Here is a 26,182-nt window from a genome sequence, read left to right on the forward strand (position 1 = left end):
TCACCAGTCACCAAGTGCTCTCCACTATAACAGGCTGAGCTAGTCACCAGGTGCTCTCCACTATAACAGGCTGAGCTAGTCACCAGTCACCAAGTGCTCTCCACTATAACAGGCTGAGCCAGTCACTATAACAGGCTGAGTGCACCAGGTGCTCCACTATAACAGGCTGAGCTAGTCACCAGTCACCAAGTGCTCTCCACTATAACAGGCTGAGCTAGTCACCAGTCACCAGGTGCTCTCCACTATAACAGGCTGAGCCAGTCACCAGGTGCTCTCCACTATAACAGGCTGAGCTAGTCACCAGGTGCTCTCCACTATAACAGGCTGAGCTAGTCACCAGTCACCAAGTGCTCTCCACTATAACAGGCTGAGCTAGTCACCAAGTGCTCTCCACTATAACAGGCTGAGCTAGTTACCAGGTGCTCTCCACTATAACAGGCTGAGCTAGTCACCAGTCACTATAACAGGCTGAGCTAGTCACCAGTGCTCTCCACTATAACAGGCTGAGCTAGTCACCAGGTCACCAGGCTGAGTGCACCAGGTGCTCTCCACTATAACAGGCTGAGCTAGTCACCAGGTGCTCTCCACTATAACAGGCTGAGCTAGTCACCAGGTGCACTATAACAGGCTGAGCTAGTCACCAGGTGCTCTACTATAACAGGCTGAGCTAGTCACCAGGTGCTCTCCACTATAACAGGCTGAGCTAGTCACCAGGTGCTCTCCACTATAACAGGCTGAGCTAGTCACCAGGTGCTCTCCACTATAACAGGCTGAGCTAGTCACCAGTCACCAGGTGCTCTCCACTATAACAGGCTGAGCTAGTCACCAGGGTGCTCTCCACTATAACAGGCTGAGCTAGTCACCAGGTGCTCTCCACTATAACAGGCTGAGCTAGTCACCAGGTGCTCTCCACTATAACAGGCTGAGCTAGTCACCAGGTGCTCTCCACTATAACAGGCTGAGCTAGTCACCAGTCACCAGGTGCTCTCCACTATAACAGGCTGAGCTAGTCACCAGGTGCTCTCCACTATAACAGGCTGAGCTAGTCACCAGTCACCAGGTGCTCTCCACTATAACAGGCTGAGCTAGTCACCAGGTGCTCTCCACTATAACAGGCTGAGCTAGTCAGTCACCAGGTGCTCTCCACTATAACAGGCTGAGCTAGTCACCAGGTGCACTATAACAGGCTGCTAGTCACCAGTCCAGGTGCTACTAAACAGGCTGAGCTAGTCACCAGGTGCTCTCCACTATAACAGGCTGAGCTAGTCACCAGTCACCAGGTGCTCTCCACTATAACAGGCTGAGCTAGTCACCAGGTGCTCTCCACTATAACAGGCTGAGCTAGTCACCAGGTGCTCTCCACTATAACAGGCTGAGCTAGTCACCAGTCACCAGGTGCTCTCCACTATAACAGGCTGAGCTAGTCACCAGGTGCTCTCCACTATAACAGGCTGAGCTAGTCACCAGTCACCAGGTGCTCTCCACTATAACAGGCTGAGCTAGTCACCAGGTGCTCTCCACTATAACAGGCTGAGCTAGTCACCAGTCACCAGGTGCTCTCCACTATAACAGGCTGAGCTAGTCACCAGGTGCTCTCCACTATAACAGGCTGAGCTAGTCACCAGTCACCAGGTGCTCTCCACTATAACAGGCTGAGCTAGTCACCAGGTGCTCTCCACTATAACAGGCTGAGCCAGTCACCAAGTGCTCTCCACTATAACAGGCTGAGCTAGTCACCAGTCACCAGGTGCTCTCCACTATAACAGTTTTTCTGATATTAAACTTGCATTACATTGGTGGATTCAAATCAAATCAAATTGTATTTGTCACATGCGCCGAATACAACAGGTGTAGACCTTACTGTGAAATGCTGAATACAACAGGTGTAGTAGACCTTACCGTGAAATGCTGACTTTACATACCTGTGGATGTATTTCAAGGCCTACCTTCAAACTCAGTGCCTCTTTGCTTGACATCATGAGAAAATTAAAAGAAATCAGCCAATCAGCCGTCATACCGCTCAGGTAGGAGACACGTTCTGTCTCCTAGAGATTAATGTACTTTGGTATGAAAAGTGCCAATCAATCCCAGAACAACAGCAAAGGACCTTGTGAAGATGCTGGAGGAAACGGGTACAAAAGTATCTATATCCACAGTAAAATGAGTCCTATATCGACATAACCTGAAAGGCCGCTCAGCAAGGAAGAAGCCACTGCTCCAAAACCACCGCAAAAAAAGCCAGACTACGGTTTGCAACTGCACTGGGGACAAAGATCGTACTTTTTGGAGAAATGTCCTCTGGTCTGATGAAACAAAAATATAACTGTTTGACCATAATGACCATTGTTATGTTTGGAGGAAAAAGGGGGAGGCTTGCAAGCCGAGGAACACCATCCCAACTGTGAAGCACCGGGGTGGCAACATCATGTTGTGGGGGTGCTTTGCTGCAGGAGGGACTGGTGCACTTCACAAAACAGATGGCATCATGAGGGAAGAAAATTATGTGGATATATTGAAGCAACATCTCAAGACATCAGTCAGGAAGTTAAAGCTTGGTCGCAAATGGGTCTTACAAATGGACAATGACCCCAAGCATACTTCCAAAGTTGTGGCAAAATGGCTTAAGGACAACAAAGTCAAGGTATTGGAGTGGCCATCACAAAGCCCTGACCTCAATCCTATAGAAAATTTGTGGGCAGAACTGAAAAAGTGTGTGCGAGCAAGGAGACCTACAAACCTGACTCAGTTACACTAGTTCTGTCAGGAGGAATGGTCCAAAATTCACCCAACTTATTGTGGAAAGCTACCCGAAACCTTTGACCCAAGTTAAACAGTTTAAAGTCAATGCTACCAAATACTAATTGAGTGTATGTTAACTTCTGACCCACTGGGAATGTGATGAAAGAAATAAAAGCTGAAATAAATCTGTCTTATTGTAATCACACACTGTTGTTTTTCTTGCATCTTCAGTGTGTTTGAAACCATTCACTTTGTCTCTGCAGAGGGCGTCCCCCAGGTATTCTACTTCGGGCCCTGTGGGAAGTATAATGCCATGGTTCTGGAGCTGCTGGGACCCAGTCTGGAAGACCTGTTTGATCTGTGTGACAGAACCTTCTCCCTCAAGACCGTCCTCATGATCGCTATTCAGCTGGTACAAATGCACACTCTTTATTTCACTTTGTAGCGGAATTTATTAGAGAGGGGTAAAGATAAAGATTGTGTTCGGACGCCAGGCAGGTATTAACCATGCCGAAAGGAAAAGAGTAGAAGAGAGAGAGTACCACTACCAGACCCACACACACATCAGCAGAAGAGACTGCCTAGAGTGTAGCCTGTTTACCAGATAGCCAGTGTAGAGAAAAGGGAATGACACACCATATAAAACCCACGTCACAGCACAGGGGTAACCCCACCCAGAATACCTCATCAGCACAGGGGTAACCCCACCCAGAATACCTCAGCAGCACAGGGGTAACCCCACCCAGAACACCTCAGCAGCACAGGGGTAACCCCACCCAGAATACCTCAGCAGCACAGGGGTAACCCCACCCAGAATACCTCATACAATAATAATAATTATAATGGCAGAGCAATTGAACAGCAACTTCATACAAGAAAGAACCCAGTCATCAACAGAGGATTTCATAGACACAAAGGGAATGTGGGGGGTGTTCATAGACACAAAGGGAATGTGGGGGGTGTTCATAGACACAAAGGGAATGTGGGGGGTGTTCATAGACACAAAGGGAATGTGGGGGGTGTTCATAGACACAAAGGGAATGTGCTTTAACACAAGGCCTTAAAAATGTCCACAATCTTCTCGGCCACATGTCATTAGTACACCTCACCTCAATACAGTTCACATAACAATACACAACTTGCAAGCAACCTCCCTTTTAACTAAAATGTCCAAATACTTCTGGCGGGGCAATAATAGTCCAGCTCTAATGAACTTCAATGGGAAGTGCATTGGAAAAATAGAAAGTCTGTTGCAGTGTAAAGCACTGGAACGATAGAGGGAAGAGAAAAAGAGAAGAAGAGAGATCTTAGCTGTGGTCTTCAGGCATGCCGGTGTACTGTCTGACTGTCCGATGGTTTGTTGGTTTGTATGTCAAAGCTTCGCAACAATGTTGCTACTAATCCATGCGATCCATAACCGGCGCGGTCCCAAACGATAACAACCTCGACCAAGAGCGGTCACACCGATAATTGAGTTAAATACTTTATAAACTACACATGCTGAAAATAAACCAAACTTCTGCAGCATAGCACACACAATCAAACTGTCGCCCCTCCCCAAAGAGCTGAAAGAGCTATCTTTATTTCCTCCTTCCTAACTGCTGATGCGCTCTTAAAGTGGCAGTGCACGGTGAAGGCTCCGTGCAGATTTCGCCACACTCCTCCCCCCATGAAAAAACAAAGCCTGTAGAAACAGAGAGGATGCAGGCTTTGACAGGTTCATGTTCCTGCTACACAAAACCAGGGAAGTCCTCCTCATCAGAGTCCTCCACGAAGAGGTCCTGCAGGTGTTGCTTTTGCCTGCGATCCAGCTCTTCTGCCGTAGGGTAGCAGGGCTTTAGGTCAACAACATGCACCGTCCTGGCGTCTTCCCCAGTGTCCTCCAAACAGACCAAGTAGTTCACTGGTCCCAACTGCTGCACTACACGGCATGGACCTTTCCATCTCAAAGCGAGCTTGGCAGTGAACTTCTTAGACGCCTTTGACAGATGATGTGACCGTACGCAGACACGAGACTGGGGTGGAAAAACACGTCTTGTCTATGTTTGTCATAGTTTCTCAGCTGTCGTTGTTTGGCTTTGGTTTTGCTGGCCTCCACTCTGGCTAGCAAGGTGTGGTGGTGTTGTAGGGCATCAAACGCTGGCCAGTCAGGTGAAACTTTGCAAGACTCTGTCCATCGGACCTTTTATTGGCTTCCCTCGTTGGAGTTCGGCAGGAGTGACCCCAGAAGTCTCCTGCACGGCAGAGTTCAGTGCAAAGCGAAATTCAGGGAGATGCTGATCCCCCACGAATGAAGCAATCATCCCCTTCAGGGTTCGGTTTACCCTCTCGGTCAGGTTGGTCTGAGGATGATTGGCTCGGTCAGGTTGGTCAGCTTGGCAATTACACCCCAGTAAGTACAGAGCTCTTTGTATATTCCTGATATGAACTGCGGACCTCGGTCAGAGAGGATTTGGTCTGGAATTCAGAATCTGGTAAAAACCTCCCTTCGCAGAATTAGAGCAATGGCTGATGCAGTGGCTTTGCGGAGGGGAAACAACTCCACCCAATGTCTCTCTCTCTCTCTCTCTCTCTCTGAATCGGTGTCTCTCGTTCTGTCTCTGAATCGGTGTCTCTCGTTCTCTCTCTGAATCGGTGTCTCTCGTTCTCTCTCTGAATCGGTGTCTCTCGTTCTGTCTCTGAATCGGTGTCTCTCGTTCTCTCTCTGAATCGGTGTCTCTCGTTCTCTCTCTGAATCGGTGTCTCTCGTTCAGTCTCTGAATCGGTGTCTCTCGTTCAGTCTCTGAATCGGTGTCTCTCGTTCAGTCTCTGAATCGGTGTCTCTCGTTCTCTCTCTGAATCGGTGTCTCTCGTTCTCTCTCTGAATCGGTGTCTCTCGTTCTGTCTCTGAATCGGTGTCTCTCGTTCTGTCTCTGAATCGGTGTCTCTCGTTCTGTCTCTGAATCGGTGTCTCTCGTTCTGTCTCACTCTCACTAATTGTTTTATGTTTTACATTTTGTCAGGAAATGCAGCTCTGTCTCAGGTTCTGCTGTTGTGCAGTGGTTGCACAGCCTTTCCTCTACAGGGAGCCAGGTTTTCCTGTGTCTACCCTTCTCAATGGCAAAGCTGTGCTCACTGAGCCTGTACTTTGTCAAGGTTGTTCTAAGGTTTTGATCAGTAACCATGGTCAAATAGTTTGCCACGGTGTACTGTCGATTTAGGGCCAGAAAGCACTGCATTTTCCCAATGAGCAATGTAGTTTAGTTTTGACTGTGTTGTAATTTGGTTTATTCTGATTGATTGGATGTTCTGATCCTGAGGCTTCAGTCTGTTAGTAGAACAGGTTTGTGAACTCAGGACCAGATGGATGAGGGGACTGAGGCTTCAGTGTGTTAGTAGAACAGGTTCGTGAACTCAGCCCCAGGACCAGCTGGATGAGGGGACTGAGGCTTCAGTGTGTTAGTAGAACAGGTTTGTGAACTCAGGACCAGATGGATGAGGGGACTGAGGCTTCAGTGTGTTAGTAGAACAGGTTCGTGAACTCAGCCCCAGGACCAGCTGGATGAGGGGACTGAGGCTTCAGTGTGTTAGTAGAACAGGTTCGTGAACTCAGCCCCAGGACCAGCTGGATGAGGGGACTGGGGCTTCAGTGTGTTAGTAGAACAGGTTTGTGAACTCCGCCCCAGGACCAGCTGGATGAGGGGACTGAGGCTTCAGTGTGTTAGTAGAACAGGTTTGTGAACTCAGCCCCAGGACCAGCTGGATGAGGGGACTGAGGCTTCAGTGTGTTAGTAGAACAGGTTTGTGAACTCAGCCCCAGGACCAGATGGATGAGGGGACTGAGGCTTCAGTGTGTTAGTAGAACAGGTTAGTGAACTCAGCCCCAGGACCAGCTGGATTAGGGGACTGAGGCTTCAGTGTGTTAGTAGAACAGGTTCGTGAACTCAGCCCCAGGACCAGCTGGATGAGGGGACTGAGGCTTCAGTGTGTTAGTAGAACAGGTTCGTGAACTCAGCCCCAGGACCAGCTGGATGAGGGGACTGAGGCTTCAGTGTGTTAGTAGAACAGGTTAGTGAACTCAGCCCCAGGACCAGCTGGATGAGGGGACTGAGGCTTCAGTGTGTTAGTAGAACAGGTTTGTGAACTCAGCCCCAGGACCAGCTGGATGAGGGGACTCTTTTCTTTGCTCAGCTCTTGGCATTGCAGGGCTTGGTAATGATATGAGAGGGGTCACTGTATTTTAGATGTTTCCAAAACTTAATTGCTCTTTTTTGAGTTTTTATTATTAGTGGATATTGGCCTTATTCTGCCCTGCATGCATTGTTTGTATTTTTCCTCTGGACATGTAGGAGAATCTTACAGAACTCTGCATGCAGGGTTTCAATGAGGTGTTTGTCCCATTTGGTGAAATCTTGTTTTGGAAGTGGACCCCACACCTTGCTGAAATTAAGTGCAATTGGTTCAATGACACATTCAATTAGATATAGCCAAATTTGAATAGGTATTTCAATTTGAATTTGTTTTTTAAAGGTGTAGAATGCCCTGTGTGCTTTCTCCCTCATTCTCACCGCCTCATTAAGGTGTCCAGTTGAGCTTATTTTTAAAGTAATTGTAGTGTGTGCAGTACTCTATATATTTAAACCTCAGTAATTGTAGTGTGTGCAGTACTCTATATATTTAAACCTCAGTAATTGTAGTGTGTGCAGTACTCTATTTATTTTGTACCAATTGAGAACTTTGGTCTAATTCCCTGAGATCTGGATCTTCTCTGGAAAATCATTATTTGAGTCTTTTTGGGTTTTACTGCCAGGGCCCAGGTCTGGCAGTACTGCTCTAGCAGGTCCAGGCTCTGCTGTAGGCCAGGTGCTGTGGGTGTTTACTGTCAGGGCCCAGGTCTGGCAGTACTGCTCTAGCAGGTCCAGGCTCTGCTGTAGGCCAGGTGCTGTGGGTGTTTACTGTCAGGGCCCAGGTCTGGCAGTACTGCTCTAGCAGGTCCAGGCTCTGCTGTAGGCCAGGTGCTGTGGGTGTTTACTGTCAGGGCCCAGGTCTGGCAGTACTGCTCTAGCAGGTCCAGGCTCTGCTGTAGGCCATGTGCTGTGGGCGACAGCAGGCATAGGTCATCTGCGAAGAGCAGGCATTTAACCACCTTTAACCATTCTTTTTCTAGAATAGTGGCCAATTCATTGATGTAAATATTGAAGAGTGCAGGGCTCAGATTGCAAACCTGGCGAAGGCCCTGCCCCTGGTAAAAAACAATCTGTTATTTTCTTGCCAATTATAATGCTGAACGTATTGCCTGTATGTATACATTGTTTTAATTATCTCATATGTTTTACCCCCTACACCACTTTCAATAACTTTGTAGAACAGTCCTGTCTGCCAAATAGAATCAAATGCTTTTTGGAAATCGATAAAGCAAGCGTATATTTTGGTATTATTTTGGTGGACATGTTTATCTATAAGAGTGTGTAGGGTGTAAATATTGTGCAACGTTTTGGTATAAATCCAATTTGGCTTTTACTCAAGACATTGTGCTTATTAAGGAAGTTTATAACTCTTACATTTATAATACTACAGAAAACCTTCCCCAGGTTACTGTTCACACAAATGCCTCTGTAATTGTTAGGGTCAAATTTGTCTCGGTTCTTAAAGATTGAGGTTATGAGTCCTTGATTCCAGAAGTCAGGGAAATAACCTACACTCAGGATCAAACTTAACAGTTTTAATATAACCAATTGAAATGTTGCACTAGTGAGTTCGAGCATCTCATTTAGGAGGCCATCAGGTCCGCATGCTTTTTAAATTGGAGAGCCTGAAGTTTCTTATAGAGCTCCTGGTCAGTAATAGTTTAGTTTCTTATAGAGCTCCTGGTCAGTAATAGTTTAGTTTCTTATTGAGCTCCTTGTCAGTAATAGTTTAGTTTCTTATTGAGCTCCTTGTCAGTAATAGTTTAGTTTCTTATAGAGCTCCTGGTCAGTAATAGTTTAGTTTCTTATAGAGCTCCTGGTCAGTTATAGTTTAGTTTCTTATAGAGCTCCTGGTCAGTAATAGTTTAGTTTCTTATAGAGCTCCTGGTCAGTAATAGTTTAGTTTCTTATAGAGCTCCTGGTCAGTAATTGGGAGTCCAATGGATTTTGATTGTCCTTTATAGCTTTTTCTAATCCATTCAACTTCTCATGAATTTGGCGTTGTTCTGCATTTGTGTCAATTTGAACGGTGTTGTAGAGCGTTTTAAAATGGGTTGTCCATATGTCACCATTTTGTATCACTAATTCCTCTTGTTTAGACTTGTTTAGTTTTTTCCAGTTTATGGACTCCTGAATTAGTGTCAGCTGCTTGCTGTTGTACTGGGCTTTTTGGTTCTGAGTGTTACGTTTATAGTTTTAAAGTCTCACAGTAATGAAGGCGTAATTCAACATTATTTGGGTCTCTGTGCTTTGGGTTGGAGGTGTTCTAAGTTTATTCCTTATAATTTTACAATCTGCATCAAACCAGTTGTCATTTGTGGTCTTTTTTGTTTTGTTTTTTTATCAATTTCAGTTGTGCTTCTTTTGCTGTTTGCCTGAATATATAGTTTATGTTTTTTACTGATAGATTGATGTCTGTACTGTGGGACTGTTGAAGGAATTCTTAAATTCCTCTGTTTTAATTCCCAATCAAAATTAAACACTCTGTCAATGCATTAAGGGTTTGTAAGACCCTTATTTTATAAGAATGGACAGAGCCCCCGTCTTAAGTCAGGTAACAGCCTTTAATTCAAGAGAGTACTGGTATATACACATTTTTCCACAGGTTATAAACTGAAAATGACGTCAGCGTTTTCTAAATGTTTTATCTCTTCATGACACTAGTAGAGAGGCCCTATAGTTCTCGAGCATTCCCTCCTCGCCTAAAGCCAAGGTCAGTCAGTGTAGATAGCATTCTAGACAGTCTGGAGATAGTCCGTCCCTGCCATCTGGAGATGGTTCATTCATTTGTACCAAGGCATTGTTCTAAACTCCCGACTATATTATATACAATTGGGAATGGGAGCAAGAGAGAGAATTCAAACATGTACAGTACATAATTACAATTGGACTAGTCAGTCCGGATTTGAAATGTATACATAATTAGTCATCATTGATAAAAAAAATCCCTTAACAGGGACAGTGAGTGACAATGTCAGCCTTACACCATGTCTCCTGCAGAATGATGATGTCAATATCTTTCAGATGTTTGTTGAACTCTAGTGCCAAACTCTTCAGTCCAAAGGTTGTTGAGTTTAGGCCCTGAATGTTCCACATGCTAACTGATAATGATTTCATGTTGCAAAGAGGACCTCTTTCTCTCCCCCCTCTCCCAGATCACGCGGATGGAGTTTGTCCACACCAGGAGTCTGATCTACCGGGACGTGAAGCCAGAGAACTTCCTGGTTGGCCGGCCCGGCAGCAAGCGGCAGCACACAATCCACATCATAGACTTCGGCCTGGCCAAAGAGTACATCGACCCTGAGACCAAGAAACACATCCCTTACAGGGAGCACAAGAGCCTGACGGGCACCGCACGTTACATGAGCATCAATACTCACCTGGGCAAAGGTAAACAGCCTGACAGGTACCACACCCTACATGAGCATCAATACTCACCTGGGCAGAGGTAAACAGCCTGACAGGCACCACAAGTTACATGAGCATCAATACTCACCTGGGCAGAGGTAAACAGCCTGACGGGCACCACACCCTACATGAGCATCAATACTCACCTGGGCAAAGGTAAACAGCCTAACAGGTACCACACCCTACATGAGCATCAATACTCACCTGGGCAAAGGTAAACAGCCTGACAGGTACCACACCCTACATGAGCATCAATACACACCTGGGCAGAGGTAAACAGCCTGACAGGCACCACACCCTACATGAGCATCAATACACACCTGGGCAAGGTAAACAGCCTGACAGGCACCACACCCTACATGAGCATCAATACTCACCTGGGCAGAGGTAAACAGCCTGACAGGCACCACACCCTACATGAGCATCAATACACACCTGGGCAGAGGTAAACAGCCTGACAGGTACCACACCCTACATGAGCATCAATACTCACCTGGGCAGAGGTAAACAGCCTGACAGGTACCACACCCTACATGAGCATCAATACTCACCTGGGCAGAGGTAAACAGCCTGACAGGTACCACACCCTACATGAGCATCAATACTCACCTGGGCAGAGGTAAACAGCCTGACAGGTACCACACCCTACATGAGCATCAATACTCACCTGGGCAGAGGTAAACAGCCTGACAGGCACCACAAGTTACATGAGCATCAATACACACCTGGGCAGAGGTAAACAGCCTGACAGGTACCACACCCTACATGAGCATCAATACACACCTGGGCAGAGGTAAACAGCCTGACAGGCACCACAAGTTACATGAGCATCAATACACACCTGGGCAGAGGTAAACAGCCTGACAGGTACCACACCCTACATGAGCATCAATACACACCTGGGCAGAGGTAAACAGCCTGACAGGCACCACACCCTACATGAGCATCAATACACACCTGGGCAAAGGTAAACAGCCTGACAGGTACCACACCCTACATGAGCATCAATACACACCTGGGCAGAGGTAAACAGCCTGACAGGTACCACACCCTACATGAGCATCAATACTCACCTGGGCAAAGGTAAACAGCCTGACAGGTACCACACCCTACATGAGCATCAATACTCACCTGGGCAAAGGTAAACAGCCTGACAGGTACCACACCCTACATGAGCATCAATACACACCTGGGCAGAGGTAAACAGCCTGACAGGTACCACACCCTACATGAGCATCAATACTCACCTGGGCAAAGGTAAACAGCCTGACAGGTACCACACCCTACATGAGCATCAATACTCACCTGGGCAAAGGTAAACAGCCTGACGGGCACCACACCCTACATGAGCATCAATACTCACCTGGGCAGAGGTAAACAGCCTGACAGGCACCACACCCTACATGAGCATCAATACTCACCTGGGCAAGGTAAACAGCCTGACGGGCACCACACCCTACATGAGCATCAATACTCACCTGGGCAGAGGTAAACAGCCTGACGGGCACCACACCCTACATGAGCATCAATACTCACCTGGGCAGAGGTAAACAGCCTGACGGGCACCACACCCTACATGAGCATCAATACTCACCTGGGCAGAGGTAAACAGCCTGACAGGCACCACAAGTTACATGAGCATCAATACACACCTGGGCAGAGGTAAACAGCCTGACAGGTACCACACCCTACATGAGCATCAATACTCACCTGGGCAAAGGTAAACAGCCTGACAGGTACCACACCCTACATGAGCATCAATACTCACCTGGGCAAAGGTAAACAGCCTGACGGGCACCACACCCTACATGAGCATCAATACACACCTGGGCAGAGGTAAACAGCCTGACAGGCACCACACCCTACATGAGCATCAATACTCACCTGGGCAAAGGTAAACAGCCTGACAGGTACCACACCCTACATGAGCATCAATACTCACCTGGGCAAAGGTAAACAGCCTGACAGGTACCACACCCTACATGAGCATCAATACTCACCTGGGCAGAGGTAAACAGCCTGACAGGCACCACACCCTACATGAGCATCAATACTCACCTGGGCAGAGGTAAACAGCCTGACTGGCACCACACCCTACATGAGCATCAATACTCACCTGGGCAAAGGTAAACAGCCTGACAGGTACCACACCCTACATGAGCATCAATACACACCTGAGCAGAGGTAAACAGCCTGACAGGCACCACACCCTACATGAGCATCAATACTCACCTGGGCAGAGGTAAACAGCCTGACAGGCACCACACCCTACATGAGCATCAATACACACCTGGGCAGAGGTAAACAGCCTGACAGGTACCACACCCTACATGAGCATCAATACTCACCTGGGCAGAGGTAAACAGCCTGACAGGTACCACACCCTACATGAGCATCAATACACACCTGGGCAGAGGTAAACAGCCTGACAGGTACCACACCCTACATGAGCATCAATACTCACCTGGGCAGAGGTAAACAGCCTGACAGGTACCACACCCTACATGAGCATCAATACTCACCTGGGCAAAGGTAAACAGCCTGACAGGTACCACACCCTACATGAGCATCAATACTCACCTGGGCAGAGGTAAACAGCCTGACGGGCACCACACCCTACATGAGCATCAATACTCACCTGGGCAGAGGTAAACAGCCTGACAGGCACCACACCCTACATGAGCATCAATACTCACCTGGGCAAAGGTAAACAGCCTGACAGGTACCACACCCTACATGAGCATCAATACACACCTGGGCAGAGGTAAACAGCCTGACAGGCACCACACCCTACATGAGCATCAATACTCACCTGGGCAAAGGTAAACAGCCTGACAGGTACCACACCCTACATGAGCATCAATACTCACCTGGGCAGAGGTAAACAGCCTGACAGGCACCACACCCTACATGAGCATCAATACTCACCTGGGCAGAGGTAAACAGCCTGACTGGCACCACACCCTACATGAGCATCAATACTCACCTGGGCAAAGGTAAACAGCCTGACAGGTACCACACCCTACATGAGCATCAATACACACCTGGGCAGAGGTAAACAGCCTGACAGGCACCACACCCTACATGAGCATCAATACACACCTGGGCAGAGGTAAACAGCCTGACAGGCACCACACCCTACATGAGCATCAATACTCACCTGGGCAGAGGTAAACAGCCTGACAGGCACCACACCCTACATGAGCATCAATACACACCTGGGCAGAGGTAAACAGCCTGACAGGTACCACACCCTACATGAGCATCAATACTCACCTGGGCAGAGGTAAACAGCCTGACAGGTACCACACCCTACATGAGCATCAATACACACCTGGGCAGAGGTAAACAGCCTGACAGGTACCACACCCTACATGAGCATCAATACTCACCTGGGCAGAGGTAAACAGCCTGACAGGCACCACACCCTACATGAGCATCAATACTCACCTGGGCAGAGGTAAACAGCCTGACAGGCACCACAAGTTACATGAGCATCAATACACACCTGGGCAGAGGTACGTAGCCTGATTTGATGTACTCTGTATGATCCAGGTGATCCCATTGATAAAATATAGTTGACAAGAAAGACCCAAAAAGACACATGACAAAGATGGAGGAAGAGGAGTGTTTCCGATGACATCATTAGTGTGCATCATGTGATTTTTTTTTTAACCAATTATGAGGAGGCATTGCCTTCTGATTGGTAGACGATGTCATTGGAAACACTTATCTTCTTCCTCAAATATATTTCACTACAAAAAAAATAGGAATGCTCCATTTTCACATGTTGATTTATTTTTTAAATTTATTTTACCTTTATTTAACTAGGCAAGTCAGTTAAGAACAAATTCTTATTTTCAATGACGGCCTAGGAACAGTGGGTTAACTGCCTGTTCAGGGGCAGAACGACAGATTTGTACCTTGTCAGCTCGGGGGTTTGAACTTGCAACCTTCCGGTTACTAGACCAACGCTCTAACCACTAGGCTACCCTGCCGTCCCAGGGTAGCCTAGTGATGTTGGGGAGGTGCTGGAGAGGATATGAAGGTGTCCCTTTAAGCCTGAATTCATTCGTCCTGTTTAAATCAGTGGATGTCCTCGTTGAAATCTCCAATCCAATCCCGTATTAGTCTGTCATGTTACTTTTGGAGGTGACAGGAAGTCGATCCAAAGTGCTGCTAGTCCAGGGGGAACCCTGAGATAACAGCTGTCATGCGTTTTGCTACACCAGTCTTTTGACTCAGGGTGGATAGTTATGGAGCTGTTTTCTGGATTAGTCCATCTGCTTCAACAGTTGGGATTGGTCAGCATCCGCTATCAGAGCAGCTAACCGATCGCTGCAGCTGTACATAGTCCATCTAATCTTACCTACCTCATCCCCATATTGTTTTTATTTACTTTGCTGCTCTTTTGCACACCAGTATCTCTACTTGCACATCATCATCTGTTCATTTATCACTCCAGTGTTAATATGCTAAATTGTAATTACTTCGCTACTATGGTCTATTGCCTTGCCTCCTCATGCCTTTACACACACTGTAAATAGACTTTCTTTTTCTTCTATTGTGTTGACTGTACGTTTGTTTATTCCATGTGTAACTGTTGTTGTGTTGTACTGCTGTGCTTTATCTTGGCCATGTCGCAGTTGTAAATGAGAACTTGTTCTCAACTGGCCTACCTGGTTAAATAAAGGTGAAATATATAGAAAAATAAAACAATTCTGTGATTTTCTCTTAGTTTGAACTCATTTGTTCCTGTGTTTTGAAATGGGCTTGTGTGTGTGTCTCTGAAACTGTGTTTTGTTTCCTGTCTCTCTGCAGAACAAAGCAGGAGAGATGACCTGGAAGCTCTAGGTCACATGTTCATGTACTTCCTGCGAGGCAGTCTGCCCTGGCAAGGCCTGAAGGTAGGAACAAACACACCTTAAGGTTAGGAACTAATGTAATGTCACACACACTACACTAAACAATTCCCATATGTTATTAGTTGATTAAAGGTCCAGCTAGTTACTGTTGATTTAAAGGTCCAGCTAGTTACTGTTGATTTAAAGGTCCAGCTAGTTACTGTTGATTAAAGGTCCAGCTAGTTACTGTTGATTAAAGGTCCAGCTAGTTACTGTTGATTAAAGGTCCAGCTAGTTACTGTTGATTAAAGGTCCAGCTAGTTACTGTTGATTAAAGGTCCAGCTAGTTACTGTTGATTAAAGGTCCAGCTAGTTACTGTTGATTAAAGGTCCAGCTAGTTACTGTTGATTAAAGGTCCAGCTAGTTACTGTTGATTAAAGGTCCCGCTAGTTACTGTTGATTAAAGGTCCAGCTAGTTACTGTTGATTAAAGGTCCAGCTAGTTACTGTTGATTAAAGGTCCAGCTAGTTACTGTTGATTAAAGGTCCAGCTAGTTACTGTTGATTAAAGGTCCAGCTAGTTACTGTTGATTAAAGGTCCAGCTAGTTACTGTTGATTAAAGGTCCAGCTAGTTACTGTTGATTAAAGGTCCAGCTAGTTACTGTTGATTAAAGGTCCAGCTAGTTACTGTTGATTAAAGGTCCAGCTAGTTACTGTTGATTAAAGGTCCAGCTAGTTACTGTTGATTAAAGGTCCAGCTAGTTACTGTTGATTAAAGGTCAGCTAGTTACTGTTGATCAAAGGTCCAGCTAGTTACTGTTGATCAAAGGTCCAGCTAGTTACTGTTGTTCAGTTGATCAAAGGTCCAGCTAGTTACTGTTGTTCAGTTGATCAAAGATCCAGCTAGTTGCTGTTGTTCAGTTGATCAAAGATCCAGCTAGTTGCTGTTGTTCAGTTGATCAAAGGTCCAGCTAGTTACTGTTGGTTACAGGTCCAGCTAGTTACTGTTGATTACAGGTCCAGCTAGTTACTGTTGATTACAGGTCCAGCTAGTTACTGTTGATTAAAGGTCCAGCTAGTTACTGTTGATTAAAGGTCCAGCTAGTTACTGTTGATTAAAGGTCCAGCTAGTTACTGTTGATTAAAGGTCCAGCTAGTTACTGTTGTTCAGTTGATCAAAGATCCAGCTAGTTACTGTTGTTCAGTTGATCAAAGGTCCAGCTAGTTACTGTTGGTTACAGGTCCAGCTAGTTACTGTTGATTACAGGTCCAGCTAGTTACTGTTGATTAAAGGTCCAGCTACTTACTGTTGATTAAAGGTCCAGCTACTTACTGTTGATTAAAGGTCCAGCTAGTTACTGTTGATTAAAGGTCCAGCTAGTTACTGTTGATTAAAGGTCCAGCTAGTTACTGTTGATTAAAGGTCCAGCTAGTCTGTCCTTGCTGTCTTATCAGTTCAGACAGACACACAGCCGTCAGTCACATGTCTCTATGCACATCACTAACTGAACACGCTGACCGTCGTACTTCACATGACATTGTTCAGAGAGAAAGTTGTCTGTTGTGTGAAACCTATATCAAAGTTGGCCATCACAGTTCCCCGATTGGTCCGTTTACCCTTTAACACTTCTGGTATTTCATTCTAGAATTAAAAATTCCGGACAGGCAATGAAGTCTCTCTCTCTCTCTCTCTTTCTCTCTCTCTGTCTCTCTCTGTCTCTCTCTGTCTCTGTGTGTGTGCCCCCCAGGCAGACACTCTGAAGGAGCGCTATCAGAAGATAGGTGACACCAAGAGAGCCACGCCCATCGAGGTGCTGTGTGAGAGCTTCCCAGGTCTGTGTATCTGTCTTCCTGAAATACAACAGTTACTGAACATTATTATTAGGTACACCCATCTAGTACGGGATCGGAACCCCCTTTGCCTCTAGACGTTGTTCAGTTGGTATCAAGGGACCTAACGTGCGCCAGGAAAACATTCCCCACACCGTTACACCACCAGCCTGTACCATTGACACCAGGCAGAACGGGGACATGGAGTCATCCTCCTGATGCCAAATCCTGACTCTGCCATCAGCATGACCCAACAGGAACCAGGATTCGTTAGATCAGGCCATGTTTTTCCACTCCTGAATTGTCCAGGGTTGGTGATGGCGTTGCCCACTGGAGCCGAGTCTTCTTGTTTTGATAGGAGTGGAACCCGGTGTGGTCGTCTGCTGTCTTATATCAGTGACAAGGATCAGAGAGTTCTGTTGGAGAAGCTGTTCTGCACACCACTGTTGTACTGCGCCGTTATTCTCCTGTTTGTGGCCAGCCTGTTAGCATGCGCCATTCTCCTTCAACCTCTCGTCAACGAAGATGTTTTCGCCCACAAGACTGCCGCTGACTGGAGGTTTGTTTGTTTGTTGCACTATTCTCTATAAACCCTAGACGATGTCGCGCGTGAGAAGCCCAGGAGGTCAGCCTTCCTTTTTTTTTACCTGCTCCCAACATGTGGAAATGATTTGGAATGAGTGAACACTACCTCTACAGACTAACCTGAACCAGAAGGCCTTTCATCACCATGACAACTAGGTGTTTTCTTTCCTATCTGAATGAATAGAACAGGTGTGATCCTACCTGAATGTAACGTGTGTGTCTCCCTGTAGAAGAGATGGCCACCTACCTGCGTTATGTGCGGCGCCTGGATTTCTTTGAGAAGCCGGACTACGACTACTTACGCAAACTCTTCACCGACCTCTTCGATAGGAACGGCTACGTCTTTGATTACGAGTACGACTGGGTCGGCAAGCCACTGGTCAGTCCCTAGTATTACCCCTCAGTCCTAACCCTGGTATTACCCCTCAGTCCTAACCCTGGTATTACCCCTCAGTCCTAACCCTGGTATTACCCCTCAGTCCTAACCCTAACCCCTCAGTCCTAACCCTAGTATTACCCCTCAGTCCTAACCCTAGTATTACCCCTCAGTCCTAACCCTAGTATTACCCCTCAGTCCTAACCCTAACCCTAGTATTACCCCTCAGTCCTAACCCTAGTATTACCCCTCAGTTCTAACCCTAGTATTACCCCTCAGTCTTAACCCTAGTATTACCCCTCAGTCCTAACCCTAACCCCTCAGTCCTAACCCTAGTATTACCCCTCAGTCCTAACCCTAACCCCTCAGTCCTAACCCCCTAGTATTACCACTCAGTCCTAACCCCTCAGTCCTAATCCTAGTATTACCCCTCAGTCCTAACCCTAACCCCTCAGTTCTAACCCTAGTAATTAGTACCCCTCAGTCCTAACTCTAGTATTACCCCTCAGTCCTAACCCTACTACTATTACCCCTCAGTCCTAACCCTAACCCCTCAGTCCTAACCCTGGTATTACCCCTCAGTCCTAACCCTGGTATTACCCCTCAGTCCTAACCCTAGTATTACCCCTCAGTCCTAACCCTAGTATTACCCCTCAGTCCTAACCCTAGTATTACCCCTCAGTCCTAACCCTAGTATTACCCCTCAGTCCTAACCCTAGTATTACCCCTCAGTCCTAACCCTAGTATAACCCCTCAGTCCTAACCCTAGTATTACCCCTCAGTCCTAACCCTAGTATTACCCCTCAGTCCTAACCCTAGTATTACCCCTCAGTCCTAACCCTAGTATTACCCCTCAGTCCTAACCCTAGTATTACCCCTCAGTCCTAACCCTAGTATTACCCCTCAGTTCTAACCCTAGCATTACCCCTCAGTCTTAACCCTAGTATTACCCCTCAGTCCTAACCCTAACCCCTCAGTCCTAACCCTAGTATTACCCCTCAGTCCTAACCCTAACCCCTCAGTCCTAACCCTAGTATTACCACTCAGTCCTAACCCCTCAGTCCTAATCCTAGTATTACCCCTCAGTCCTAACCCTAACCCCTCAGTTCTAACCCTAGTATTACCCCTCAGTCCTAACTCTAGTATTACCCCTCAGTCCTAACTCTAGTATTACCCCTCAGTCCTAACCCTACTATTACCCTCAGTCCTAACCCTAACCCCTCAGTCCTAACCCTAACCCCTCAGTCCTAACCCTAGTATTACCCCTCAGTCCTAACCCTAGTATTATTACCCTTAGTCCTAACCCTAGTATTACCCCTCAGTCCTAACCCTAGTATTACCCCTCAGTCCTAACCCTAACCCCTCAGTCCTAACCCTAGTATTACCCCTCAGTCCTAACCCTAGTATTACCCCTCAGTCCTAACCCTTGTATTACCCCTCAGTCCTAACCCTAACCCCTCAGTCCTAACCCTCATATTACCCCTCAGTCCTAACCCTCGTATTACCCCTCAGTCCTAACCCTCGTATTACCCCTCAGTCCTAACCCTAGTATTACCCCTCAGTCCTAACCCTAGTATTACCCCCCCTCAGTCCTAACCCTAGTATTACCCCTCAGTCCTAACCCTAGTATTACCCCTCAGTCCTAACCCTAACCCCTCAGTATAACCCCTCAGTATAACCCCTCAGTCCTAACCCTAGTATTACCCCCTCAGTCCTAACCCTAACCCCTCAGTCCTAACCCTAGTATTACCCCTCAGTCCTAACCCTAGTATTACCCCTCAGTCCTAACCCTAGTATTACCCCTCAGTTCTAACCCTAGTATTACCCCTCAGTTCTAACCCTAGTATTACCCCTCAGTCCTAACCCTAGTATTACCCCTCAGTCCTAACCCTAGTATTACCCCTCAGTTCTAACCCTAGCCCCTCAGTATTACTGTAGTATTACCGCTCAGTCCTAACCCTAGCCCCTCAGTATTACTGTAGTATTACCCCTATGTCATAGATTTGATGTATATGGTTGAGTGAGTTCTATTTATTTATCTATTATCTATTTGTAACTTTAGCCAATAGTAGTGCACTATGTGCAGGAAATTACAGGGTTCCATTTGGGACATGGCTCTGATGAACAGCTTGATGTAGGACATGGCTCTGATGAACGGCTTGATGTAGGATATGGCTCTGATGAACAGCTTGATGTTGGACATGGCTCTGATGAACAGCTGTGATGGCTCTGATGAACAGCTTGATGTAGGATGGCTCTGATGAACAGCTCTGATGAACAGCTTGATGTAGGACATGGCTCTGATGAACAGCTTGATGTAGGACATGGCTCTGAAGAACAGCTTGATGTAGGACATGGCTCTGATGAACAGCTTGATGTATGATATGGCTTTGATGAACAGCTTGATGTAGGACATGGCTCTGATGAACAGCTTGATGTAGGATATGGCTCTGATGAACAGCTTGATGTAGGACATGGTTCTGATGAACAGCTTGATGTAGGATATGGCTCTGATGAACAGCTTGATGTAGGGCATGGCTCTGATGAACAGCTTGATGTAGGACATGGCTCTGATGAACGGCTTGATGTAGGATATGGTTCTGATGAACAGCTTGATGCAGGACATGGCTCTGATGAACGGCTTGCTGTAGGATATGGCTCTGATGAACAGCTTGATGTAGGACATGGCTCTGATGAACAGCTTGATGTAGGACATGGCTCTGATGAACAGCTTGATGTAGGACATGGCTTTCAGAAAAATAACATGTTCTGTTCACTTTTAAACTGTGACTCCTCCTCAGCCCACTCCTATTGGCCCTTTAGTTAATGATGACCTTTAACCTCTGTCCTCAGCCCACTCCTATTGGTCCAGTCCCCAGTGAGCCCCTTCTACAGTCCAGCAGCAGAGACAAGGCAGCGCAGCAGACCAAAAACCAGGTAGGACACACACTGAACACACACACAAACATACACTGAACACACACACAAACATACACTGAACACACACACAAACATACACTGAACACACAAATTTCACAAATGTTATTCAGCATTAGCAGAATTTTCCATTTACAATGTTCCAATTTGGCAGATTCTTACTAACTATCTGTAGCCTGGGTCCCAGATCTGTAGCCTGGGTCCCAGATCTGTAGCCTGGGTCCCAGATCTGTAGCCTGGGTCCCAGATCTGTTGGTGCTTTTGCCTACTCCTACTCTGATTGTCAAGCCAAACAGTTTGTCACAACAGTTCCTTAAGGACTTGGCAAGAGAGCAAAAACAGACATGTATCCAGGCTCTATTAAAGAAACTAGAAACAGACTGGTATCCAGGCTAAACTAACTGTATAACTGGCCTTACTCATCAAACCACAGATTGCCACTGACAATTCCACCAGACCCACCAACCGAAGCCAGTCTCATAACAGCAGCACCAGACCCACCAACCGAAGCCAGTCTCATAGCAGCAGCTTGTTCAGTCTCAGCTCACACCAGTGGCTTCTACAGCCGCTTGTGTTTCTTCATGTCACACGAGTAGTCTTCTGTCATGCACTCCTCCTCACGTGCACTCTTTTCTTCCCCCGTCACCGCACCGTCCCTCAGGTCTGTCTGTCCTCCGGTAGAGCAGTGTCTAAGTAGCTGCCTAACTGCTGACCGGGAGAGAGATTCTTTAAACACTGTTTTTCTGTTTCTTTCCTCCTCCACCATCTCCTCCCTCTACTTCCTCCCTCACCATCTCCTCCCTCACCATCTCCTCCCTCTACTTCCTCCCTCACCATCTCCTCCCTCTACTTCCTCCTTCACCGTCTCCTCCCTCTACTTCCTCCTTTGCTGTCGTGCCAGTCGCCAGAACCCAAAGGAAGTGATTCCCAGCCCACTCCAGTGACCAATAGGGAGCTGCTGGGGTCCCATCTAACAGCTGATAGGCTGGGGGGCTCTGTCCAGGTACTGGGCTGTGGGCGTCGCCCCGCAATGTTCAACACTCTGCCTCTTGTCTCTTGCTTTCTTTCTCTTTCTCCTTGTTTTTCCTCCTAGCTCTCTTTCTGCAGCACTAGTCTCTGCTCACGTTTTTCTTTCTCCAACTCATTCTCCTTACCCACTTTTCCCCTCACATTGTGCACACTTCATACTAGGCTTATATCCTACCGGGTCCGAGGGACTAACTGTATCCTACCGGGGTCGTGGGACTAACTGTATCCTACCGGGGCAGTGGGACTAACTGTATCCTACCGGGGCAGTGGACTAACTGTATCCTACCGGGGCAGGGGACTAACTGTATCCTACCGGGGCAGAGGGACTAACTGTATCCTACCGGGGCCGAGGGACTAACTGTATCCTACCGGGGCCGTGGGACTAACTGTATCCTACCGGGGCGAGGGACTAACTGTATCCTACCGGGCAGTGGGACTAACTGTATCCTACTGGGCAGTGGGACTAACTGTATCCTACCAGGGCAGTGGGACTAACTGTATCCTACCGGGGCCGAGGGACTAACTGTATCCTACCGGGGCCGAGGGTCTAACTGTATCCTACCGGGGCCGAGGGTCTAACTGTATCCTACCGGGGCCGAGGGACTAACTGTATCCTACCGGGGCCGAGGGACTAACTGTATCCTGCTACCGGGGCCGAGGGACTAACTGTATCCTACCGGGGCCGAGGGACTAACTGCTATCCTACCGGGGCCGAGGGACTAATAATGCTACTGGGCCGAGGGACTAATAATGCTACTGGGGGACTAGTAATGCTACCGAGGGACTAATAATGCTACTGGGCCGAGGGACTAACTAACTGTATCCTACCGGGGCCGAGGGACTAATAATGCTACCGGGACTAATAATGCTACCGGGGACCGAGGGACTAATAATGCTACCGGGGCCGAGGGACTAATAATGCTACCGGGGCCGAGGGACTAATAATGCTACCGGGGCCGAGGGACTAATAATGCTACCGGGGCCGAGGGACTAATAATGCTACCGGGGCCGAGGGACTAATAATGCTACTGGGCCGAGGGTCTAGTAATGCTACTGGGGCGAGGGACTAACTGTATCCTACCGGGGCCGAGGGACTAATAATGCTACCGGGGCCGAGGGACTAATAATGCTACCGGGGCCGAGGGACTAATAATGCTACCGGGGCCGAGGGACTAATAATGCTACCGGGGCCGAGGGACTAATAATGCTACTGGGCCGAGGGTCTAGTAATGCTACTGGGGCGAGGGGCCGACTAACTGTATCCTACCGGGGCCGAGGGACTAATAATGCTACCGGGGCCGAGGGACTAATAATGCTACTGGGCCGAGGGACTAATAATGCTACTGGGCCGAGGGACTAATAATGCTACTGGGCCGAGGGTCTAAATCTATCCTACTGGGGCCGAGGGACTAATAATGCTACTGGGGCGAGGGACTAACTGTATCCTACCGGGGTTGAGGGACTAATAATGCTACTGAGGCGAGGGACTAACTGTATCCTACCGGGGTCGAGGGACTAATAATGCTACTGGGGTGAGGGACTAACTGTGGGAAGGACAGTGACTAAAGGAGAACTTGCGCTATTAGAATGTTTCATCATCTAGAACTGAGGTCACCTTGTGATTGGTCGCAAGTCTTATATAGATGGATTTAATCAATGTAATACCATCTAGTGTGGGTAGTGTTCAGTGTCATTTGCATCCCAAATGCCCTCTGTGTAGTGCACTACTTTTGACCAGAGCCACATGGGCCCTGGTCAACAGTAGTTTGCTATATAGGGCATATGGGACTATCTCAGAAGGGGCCATTGTTGGCTGGAGCATTAAGTCACTGTAAGAGGGATCAAGTAGCCAGCTGAACATGCAGGCTGATCACATCATTTCTATAACAGGACAGTGGAAACTTCTAATGTTTCTGGAATCACACAACCATCTTGAGGAAACCAGTCTTCATCTCATAACGTTAGGCAACATTACAAATGATTATGACCGAGCTTGTGAGCTGAGAGTGAGACTTCTGAATGTGTTGAGTAGAAGATATGATTGTCTGTCATGTAGAATAGGGAATCATGTCTGCTCTATTCATTACATTTCTATCATGTAGAATAGGGAATTGTGTCGGCTCTATTCATTACATTTCTATCGTGTACAATAGGGAATCGTGTCTGCTCTATTCATTACATTTCTATCATGTAGAATAGGGAATTGTGTCGGCTCTATTCATTACATTTCTATCATGTACAATAGGGAATCGTGTCGGCTCTATTCATTACATTTCTATCATGTAGAATAGGTAATTGTGTTGGCTCTATTCATTACATTTCTATCTACAACATTCAGAAGTCTCATAATAAGTGACCTTAAATATTTTGGACCATAATAAGCCGCCATTATCTGGTGGTCTATGATACTCCCATGATGCTCCCCTTCAGGTGTTGAGTTCAACCAATGGGGAGCTGAATACAGACGACCCGACGGCGGGCCACTCCAATGCACCTATCACTGCCCCGGCCGAGGTGGAGGTGGCCGACGACACCAAGTGAGATGGATGCCCCTTTCTCTCTACCCCTTCACTCTACCCCTTCCCCTTCCCTCTACCCCCCCCCCCGTTCACCCTACCCTCTACCTTCCCCCTGCCCTCTACCCCCTGCCCTCCTACCCCCTGCCCTCCTACCCCCTGCCCTTAAATCCTAGTATAGCATGTCTTCTCAGACAGGGCACTAGGGGTGAGGGGTCGATTTAGAATTGGGGGTGGGTCTTTGTATTTAGTTTTTTCAATGTTATAATCTCATCCTATTGTTGTTCCTTTGTTCTGTTTCAGGTGCTGCTGTTTCTTTACGAGGAGGAAGAGGAAAGGCCTCCAGAGACACTAGTGAAGAAGAGGAAAGGCCTCCAGAGACACTAGTGAAGAAGAGGAAAGGCCTCCAGAGACACTAGTGAAGAAGAGGAAAGGCCTCCAGAGACACTAGTGAAGAGGAGAGGAAACACTAGGCCTCCAGAGACACTAGTGAAGAAGAGGAAAGGCCTCCAGAGACACTAGTGAAGAAGAGGAAAGGCCTCCAGAGACACTAGTGAAGAAGAGGAAAGGCCTCCAGAGACATTTAGTAACATTAGTGAAGAAGAGGAAAGGCCTCCAGAGACACTAGTGAAGAGGAGGAAAGGCCTCCAGTGAAGTGAAGAGGAGGAAAGGCCTCCAGAGACAGTGAAGAGGAGGAAAGGCCTCCAGTGAAGAGGAGGAAAGGCCTCCAGTGTGAAGAGGAGGAAAGGCCTCCAGAGACACTAGTGAAGAGGAGGAAAGGCCTCCAGAGACACTAGTGAAGAGGAGGAAAGGCCTTCAGAGACACTAGTGAAGAGGAGGAAAGGCCTCCAGAGACACTAGTGAAGAGGAGGAAAGGCCTCCAGTGAAGAGGAGAAAGGCCTCCAAAGGCCTCCAGTGAAGAGGAGGAAAGGCCTGAAGAGGAGGAAAGGCCAGTGAAGAGGAGGAAAGGCCTTCAGAGACACTAGTGAAGAGGAGGAAAGGCCTCCAGTGAAGAGGAGGAAAGGCCTCCAGTGAAGACACTAGTGAAGAGGAGGAAAGGCCTCCAGTGAAGAGGAGGAAAGGCCTTCAGAGACACTAGTGAAGAAGAGGAAAGGCCTCCAGTGAAGAGGAGGAAAGGCCTCCAGAGACACTAGTGAAGAGGAGGAAAGGCCTCCAGAGACACTAGTGAAGAAGAGGAGGAGAAGGAGTTGTTGGAAACCACACTGACAGACTGACAGAGGGAAGGAAGCAGTACTGAAACTGAGCTGAGCCCAGTACTCTACACCCTCCTCTCTGTCTGTCTCACTCTGTATGTGTTCAGTTAGAGCGCCCCCTGTCGACCCTCCTGCAGTACTACAACAGACTTGCCGCTACAGACGGACAGGACACAATGGGACAGAACCATGACTGTTTGTGCTTGGACCCGTTTTATATTCTAAACCTGAAGAAGATTGTAAGGAATAAATGTGTATATTTCTATGAGGATGGATGGATGGATGGATGGATGGATGGATGGATGGATGGATGGATGGATGGATGGATGGATGGATGGATGGATGGATGGATGGATGGATGGATGGACGGACGGACGGACAAGGCCTGAAGATGAGCTCATGATGGGTGGATGAATGGATAAATGAATGAAGAGAGCCAGGAACGACCTGAGAAATCATAAATAAGAGACTATTAAAAGGACAGAGATCAAACTGTTGTCTGTGTTCCATTTTAACGTGCTGATCATTGACAGAGGA

The 26,182-nt window shown here is 47.3% G+C and overlaps 1 protein-coding gene across 9 annotated transcripts in view; it reads left to right on the forward strand.

The window, feature by feature from the left end:
* The window catches only part of LOC112259686 (casein kinase I), a 61,172-nt gene extending 36,161 nt beyond the window's left edge, over positions 1-25,011 (forward strand). For 2 of the 9 annotated variants that reach the window (XM_042329252.1, XM_042329251.1), the window contains exons 4-10: positions 3,003-3,151; positions 10,061-10,295; positions 15,135-15,220; positions 16,907-16,991; positions 17,804-17,952; positions 20,803-20,886; positions 21,320-21,927. In XM_042329252.1, the coding sequence (XP_042185186.1) occupies positions 3,003-3,151; positions 10,061-10,295; positions 15,135-15,220; positions 16,907-16,991; positions 17,804-17,952; positions 20,803-20,886; positions 21,320-21,583 (1,052 nt within the window). In that variant the 3' untranslated portion in view covers positions 21,584-21,927. The other 7 variants (XM_042329254.1, XR_006084421.1, XR_006084420.1 and 4 more) reach the window with 7 other exon arrangements.
* The last annotated feature ends 1,171 nt before the right edge of the window (positions 25,012-26,182 follow it).

The sequence above is a fragment of the Oncorhynchus tshawytscha genome, linkage group LG10 (genome assembly GCF_018296145.1).
Source record: "Oncorhynchus tshawytscha isolate Ot180627B linkage group LG10, Otsh_v2.0, whole genome shotgun sequence".
Taxonomy (NCBI): Eukaryota; Metazoa; Chordata; class Actinopteri; order Salmoniformes; family Salmonidae; genus Oncorhynchus; species Oncorhynchus tshawytscha.